General features: G+C 43.5%; 1 protein-coding gene across 1 annotated transcript in view; it reads right to left on the reverse strand.

Annotated features, from left to right (window-relative positions):
- Positions 1–563: 563 nt before the first annotated feature.
- LOC138363654 (uncharacterized) overlaps positions 564–7,526 on the reverse strand; it is a 25,013-nt gene continuing 18,050 nt past the window's right edge. Inside the window, exons 2-3 of the mRNA XM_069323028.1 lie at positions 4,800–4,955; positions 564–1,487 (exon numbers count right to left, since the gene is read on the reverse strand). Coding sequence (XP_069179129.1) covers positions 564–1,487; positions 4,800–4,955 — 1,080 coding nt within the window. The remainder of the gene's footprint in view (positions 1,488–4,799; positions 4,956–7,526) is intronic.

Raw genomic sequence — 7,526 nt, forward strand, 5'->3', positions numbered from 1 at the left:
GTACGATGTACTCACCACTAGGTGACTACACCACGCACTAAAGGTATCCACGGACCAGTGGATGATATTAAGCTTCCCAGTTAATTGGTGAATGTTCTGACACAGGAATCAAGGCTCGATCTCCAAGCCAGTGCACCTGTAATCAACGACGACACAGGTGCACAGAGAGAGACAAAGAAGTACACAGGCAGGGAGAGAGAGAGATAGAGACACAGCTAAACGAGGAGTACACAGCAGAAAGATAGATACAGAGATAAAACAGACAATGAATCAATTATACTGAACTAGTGAACATAACTCGACGAGTCATTCAGCTGTTGTGAATGAGTCACAGAGTTGAACAACGTCTACTTTGTCAATTTCCCTCATAATCTTGTATGTTGTTATCATGTCCCCTCCCTATCTCTCCTTTCCTCCAGTGTGGTAAGGTCCAGTTCCCCTCAGTCTTTCCTCATAGCTCAATCCCCTCAGCTCCGGAACAGGTCTCGTTCCGTATCTTTGGACCTCTTCAAAGGTCCATGTGACAATGTTAGTGTTGGAAACACTAGTTCTGTTTGGCAGTTTTATTCTGTGAGTCGTATTGTTAACTTAGGTCTTCCGGGTGTATTGTTTGTGCTGCTGTTTGTGTTGTTGTTTGTGTCACTGTTTGTGCTGTTGTTTGTGTTGCTGTTTGTGCTGTTGTTTGTGCTACTGTTTGTGCTGCTGTTTGTGCTGCTGTTTGTGCTACTGTTTGTGCTGTTGTTTGTGTTGCTGTTTGTGCTGCTGTTTGTGCTGCTGTTTGTGTTGCTGTTTGTGCTGCTGTTTGTGCTACTGTTTGTGCTGTTGTTTGTGTTGCTGTTTGTGCTGCTGTTTGTGCTGCTGTTTGTGCTGCTGTTTGTGCTGCTGTTTGTGTTGCTGTTTGTGCTGCTGTTTGTGCTGCTGTTTGTGCTGTTGTTTGTGCTGTTGTTTGTGTTGCTGTTTGTGCTACTGTTTGTGCTGCTGTTTGTGCTGCTGTTTGTGCTGCTGTTTGTGCTACTGTTTGTGCTGTTGTTTGTGTTGCTGTTTGTGCTGCTGTTTGTGCTGCTGTTTGTGCTGCTGTTTGTGCTGCTGTTTGTGTTGCTGTTTGTGCTGCTGTTTGTGCTGCTGTTTGTGCTACTGTTTGTGCTGTTGTTTGTGTTGCTGTTTGTGCTGCTGTTTGTGCTGCTGTTTGTGCTGCTGTTTGTGCTGCTGTTTGTGCTACTGTTTGTGCTGTTGTTTGTGTTGCTGTTTGTGCTGCTGTTTGTGCTACTGTTTGTGCTGCTGTTTGTGCTGCTGTTTGTGCTGCTGTTTGTGCTACTGTTTGTGCTGTTGTTTGTGTTGCTGTTTGTGCTGCTGTTTGTGCTACTGTTTGTGCTGCTGTTTGTGCTGCTGTTTGTGCTGCTGTTTGTGCTACTGTTTGTGCTGTTGTTTGTGTTGCTGTTTGTGCTGCTGTTTGTGCTACTGTTTGTGCTGCTGTTTGTGCTGCTATGCTACTGTTTGTGTTGCTGTTTGTGTTGCTGTTTGTGTTGCTGTTTGTGCTACTGTTTGTGCTGCTGTTTGTGCTGCTATGCTACTGTTTGTGTTGCTGTTTGTGCTGTTGTTTGTGCTGCTGTTTGTGCTGTTGTTTGTGCTGTTGTCTGTAGTACTGTTTGTGCTACTGTTTGTGCTACTGTTTGTGCTGCTGTTTGTGCTACTGTTTGTGCTGTTGTTTGTAGTGCTGTTTGTGCTACTGTTTGTGCTACTGTTTGTGCGTTGAAGTAGCATTGGGAGGGGGGGATAGCAGCAGCTGTTCCTCCTAATCCTCCACTCAATCCCCTATCCTCCTATTTTCGCTGAGCATTGCATCTTCTTCCTCCCTCTAATCATGCCATAAGGGTGAGAATTTGCCCCAGATTATCGAGCTTTTCCGCCACTCATGCATAAAACCTTTCGATTTCATCTAATAGGATTGAATCCCATTTTATTTACTGCCTATCGGAATCCAACCCGACTGTAAAGTTCTTACCGAACCCGGATCCTATGCTCATTTTTTTTTCAGACCCATCGCACTTGTTTTGGATCAATCGTCTATAGTTTCTTGTGTTGCCATATGGAACTTAGAATCATTTTTTTTTCTATTTCCATTTATGTTTTGTGGATAAATATAAATTATATACATATATATGTATATATATATATATAATATATATATATATATATATAATATATATATATATATATATATAAATATAGCCTAGAGACATCGAGCTAGAGTCCAGATCCTTCAATAAGAGAAGAAACCTATACCTACAGATGGAGCTCCCGGACGGGCAAAAAGTAGGCTAAACCACACTTCCCCTCAAAGCTTATAACCCCGCGTACTTGCCCAGGAGTTTGGCCCCTGCAGGCCTAGAGGGGTGGTGTTGCAATCTTCCTCGGTCGTCTTCAATTTAGACTCCCTTCCCGGGAGATTTTGTGAGCAATATTGAGTTTTAAACAATCTACGGCCGCCTCTAATTGTTTTTTGTTGCTTCGCTGGATGACAATTCGGAGCTTATTGACTTGCGATGTTATTGTTTTGATTTAGTTGGTTTGTGGTGGTTGTGTAGTTAGTGGAGTTGTCGTTTGTTGACACAGTCAGCTGTTCGTGTTTTCACAGTCAGCTGTTCGTGTTTGTTGACACAGTCAGCTGTTCATGTTTACACAGTCAGCTGTTCATGTTTGTTGACACAGTCAGCTGTTCATGTTTACACAGTCAGCTGTTCGTGTTTTCACAGTCAGCTGTTCATGTGTGTTGACACAGTCAGCTGTTCGTGTTTTCACAGTCAGCTGTTCATGTTTGTTGACACAGTCAGCTGTTCATGTTTTCACAGTCAGCTGTTCATGTTTGTTGACACAGTCAGCTGTTCATGTTTTCACAGTCAGCTGTTCATGTTTGTTGACACAGTCAGCTGTTCATGTTTTCACAGTCAGCTGTTCATGTTTGTTGACACAGTCAGCTGTTCATGTTTGTTGACACAGTCAGCTGTTCGTGTTTTCACAGTCAGCTGTTCATGTTTGTTGACACAGTCAGCTGTTCGTGTTTTCACAGTCAGCTGTTCATGTTTGTTGACACAGTCAGCTGTTCGTGTTTTCACAGTCAGCTGTTCATGTTTGTTGACACAGTCAGCTGTTCGTGTTTTCACAGTCAGCTGTTCATGTTTGTTGACACAGTCAGCTGTTCATGTTTGTTGACACAGTCAGCTGTTCATGTTTGTTGACACAGTCAGCTGTTCATGTTTACACAGTCAGCTGTTCATGTTTGTTGACACAGTCAGCTGTTCATGTTTACACAGTCAGCTGTTCACGCTTGTTTACACACAGTCAGCTGGTTATCAATGAGCTTATTTACATATACAACTAATGGTGTATTGGAGTTTATTAATTCAGTAAATAATTTTAATGAATGGCTTTGTTTAAAGGGTCAACTGGCCACATGTGCTTTTGTTTACATAAAAGGTTTGGCTGCACAGTCAATTGATAACATATGACCACACACACCCGCGCAGACAGGCAGGCAGTCTGCCCTTGAGTTGTGTGCAGCAGACTCAACTAACTCACAACAGTTGAGTTGGTCAGACCAGCCTCGTATATTGATCAACCAGTTACGTGGCTTGGTTGTTTAGTGTGAATTACTCAGAATTACACACACACACACACACACACACACACACACACACACACACACACACACACACACACACACACACACACACACACACACACACACAAAATCTTCTCCTAGACAACACAATTCCCCCTTTTCCTAATTAACACATTTCATTAATCATTTAACTTTTTTTCGTGCCCTCCCTAACAAGCAGAGAGCCCATAATGTGTCGTTAACGACCTTTAATTACCGCCACGTCAGGAACCACCATCAGAATGAATAGGGGGCAATTCGCCCCCCCCCTTAATTACCCCAAACGACAACTCCCTAATGGATAGCGTAGTCTAGCCTGGTAATAATAGGGACACCTAGACGGAATTTGTCAAAATGGGAGCCTATTTTCTCTTCTCTGTTAATAGGGACATTTAGAGAGGATCTGGTTAATAGGGAAGCTTGTATTTTCTTCCCCTGTCAACAGGGACTTCTCAGTGGCAGCCGGTTAATAGGGGACAATTAATTTGGTTAAATTGGAGTTTTCCGGATTGATTACAGTAATTACTGAGTCATTAATTTATTTGATAATTCAGAAATTAGTGAAAATAAATTGAGAAATCGATTTGATGTATGCATGTATGTATGTGTGTATGTATGTATGTATGTATGTATGTATGTATGTATGTATGTATGTATGTATGTATGTATGTATGTATGCATGTATGTATATATGTATGTACTTACCTAATTGTACTTACCTAATTATGCTTGCGTTGGTTGAGCTTTGGCTCTTTGGTCCCGCCTCTCAACTGTCAATCAACTGTTGATTGTATGGGTATGTATATGTATGTATGTATATATGTATGTATGTATGTATGTATGTATGTATGTATGTATGTATGTATGTATGTATGTGTGTATGTATGTATGTATGTATGATTCTAAGATTCTTATATAGAACCTTAGAATCTGTCGTTATCATGTTCACGATACTATCTTTCCTTCAGTGTAGCGAGACCGAGTTCCATCCCCGTATCAGAATCATTGAGACCCACACATGTGTAGGGAACCACACACATATGTGTAGGGGAACCACACACATATGTAGGGAACATTTACTGTTACAGTGACAGTTTATTTGTGTGATATTTAGTACATGATTATTACCTGTATCACTGACAATGTTGAGGTCACTGAGCATGTACATGTTGAGCTCCTGGGCCCCAGTTGTGCATGTCAACAGTGATTGAGTAAATTGATTGCTTGTCTTGACAAATGTTGACAAACGTGAAACATTGCTTGCATTTGCAATCAGGAAAAGTATTATTCCCACACTCTGAAAACAAGGAAAAAATTAAATCTAGTTGATGAAAATTATAAATTTTATATCAAAATTGCAACAGGAATTTCAATTGTTCTAAGTATTACTTGAAATATGTGTGTGGGTATATGTACCAAGGTTGGTACATATGTACCATATGTACCAACCATATGTACCATATGTGGATAAGCACCTCCAAAGGATACCTGATCAACCAGGCTGTGACTCATACGTCAGGCTGCGAGCAGCCGCGTCCAACAGCCTGGTTGATCAGTCCGGCAACCAGGAGGCCTGGTCGACGACCGGGCCGCGGGGACGCTAAGCCCCGGAAGCACCTGAAGGTAACCTCAAGGTATGTACCAACTTGATAATGCTCAGCTAATATTGTTTATAGAGAGAGAGAGAGGAATAGCTCTTGGGCCAGCCTCTTTACAATTGAGTATCTAGTTCAAACGGAACTGGTTGAGTCTTAACTTCTCCCAAACCTATTCTCATAACTTTGCACTTACTGGGTTTGATTTCTAGGGGCTATCTGTCTAACTTACATCCTATTTAGGTCGTGCAGCATTACATAGGTTTATATAGTAGTCTTTATGAACCTAATCAACATTAAATTACTGATGGCCGGAATGAGGTGGTTTCAGACCAATTTATGACTCTGAGAGCACAATTAGGGCAGTATCTCCATTTTGTAATAGTATTTGGGGGGGTTTCTACGAGGAACTTTCAGACATTCTCTGAAAAATTCATAGACTTTTCTGAAGAATTCTTTGAGAAAATTCTATTTATTTTGCTCTGAATTTTCTGAGAAAAATCTGTTTTTTTTTTGGGCTCTGAATTTTCTAAGGAAATTCATGCTTTCATAACATTATATTCAATGCTTTACAAACTGCTTTCTGAACTATGTTTTGGCAGGGGTTTCAATTGCCAATTTGATTCTGACCGGATGTTGCAAAGTCCTGGACCAGACCTGCCGGCTCGGTGTCTTACAAGGCATGAATGGTAGGGAAGTCTGGTCCAAAATCCTCCCTCCCCCCTCCCCCTCCCCCCCCCTTACCTATCTTCATACTTAAATGTTAGTATTACTTCAGCTTATTTACGAGTCTCCGGTAGTTACGGTCGTTTGCTCCGGTGGAAGTTGTTTGAAATGGTTAGTTGTTAAGGATCTGGTTGATGGGGTTCTGGGAGTTGTTCTACTCCCCCAGGCCCCGGCCCGAGGCCAGGCTTGACTTGTGAGAGTTTGGTCCACCAGGCTGTTGCTTGGAGCGGCCCGCAGGCCCACATACCCACCACAGCCCGGTTGGTCCGGCACTCCTTGGAGGAAACAATCTAGTTTCCTCTTGTGTTGTTAACTTTCAGGTTGTGTTGTTAACTGTCAGGTTGTGTTGCTAACTGTTTGAACTAACGACTAACTAACTAACGACTAACTAACTAACGACCAACTAACGACGCGGTGCCGGCAAGCCTTGACGGGAATCTCTCACGTAGGTAACATAAGGACTTGCCGGCTTGATCTACGACTTGTCAAGTCCGCTACATGGACTTCGGTCCCCAGGTGACGCCCGGCCAATTTCCCGTCAGCGACATGTTATTGACTTTTCGAAGGTGGTCAATACCCCGTAGCCTTCGGGAACAATACTTTGCGTGTATGTGTTGAGTACAGGATGTATTTAGGCGTCTTAAGCGGGGTCTGAAATATACTCATTATCGTGTAGCCTCAAACGGTACGATTAGTTTTCCAGGCCGGCCATCTGCTGCCGGGCGCTCGGGGCGAGGGTCTCGTACGCCCTTCTGGCGCGGGCGTAGGAGCTAATTTGATTGCTACGCCTTTTTCACGGTCTGATTCTGTGGGTTATTATTCTTCATAGCCGACCCCGATGATCAGGTGACCCCCCGAGCTATAACAGACACCTCTTTAGTGCGGCCGCGGAGGAGGAGGAGGCTACGGAAGATTGGGAGAGGGGGGGGGGGGGGGCGCGTCGACGCCAGGCGGGAAGAGAGAGAGTTTTTCCCGCCAATATTGATAGGTGCCGCGGCGCTCGTCTTGTGGGTCGGATTGGCGATTAGTTTTGTCCGGGTTATGGCTGATTGGGGGGGGGGGAGGTGGGGGGGGGGTGTTGGGGATTGTAGCACTTATCTCTCTAGATGTCTGTCTGTGTCTTTCTCTCTGTCTCCCTCTGTCTTTCTCTATCTTTCGCTGTCTCCCTCTTTTTCTGTCTATCTTTCTGTCTCCGAGTCTCAGGTGTGTAAGAGAGAGAGAGAGAGAGAGAGAGAGATAAGGAAGGCGTTGGTAAGATCACAAGGGCAGATAATTATGACATATTGTCCATAATAGAGTAGTATCAGAACTGAGACAAGTGTTAGTAAATTACTACCTCTCTTGGCCCTCCCAAACCTCTACCCGCACTCCAGCACCGGCCGCCGCCAGCACCTCTTGTCCAAATGAGTACCAGTTCGAGGCATTAAAAGGTGTAAAGGGTGATAAGGGTGAAGTGTTGACCATACAGGTGCCGCGCTCTGAGACCAATGAGGCGCTGATTGGCTACTTTTTGTTGACCAAATAATAATAATAATGGCAGCTGCAGG

Source organism: Procambarus clarkii, chromosome 11, assembly GCF_040958095.1.
Source record: "Procambarus clarkii isolate CNS0578487 chromosome 11, FALCON_Pclarkii_2.0, whole genome shotgun sequence".
In the NCBI taxonomy this organism is placed as follows: domain Eukaryota; kingdom Metazoa; phylum Arthropoda; class Malacostraca; order Decapoda; family Cambaridae; genus Procambarus; species Procambarus clarkii.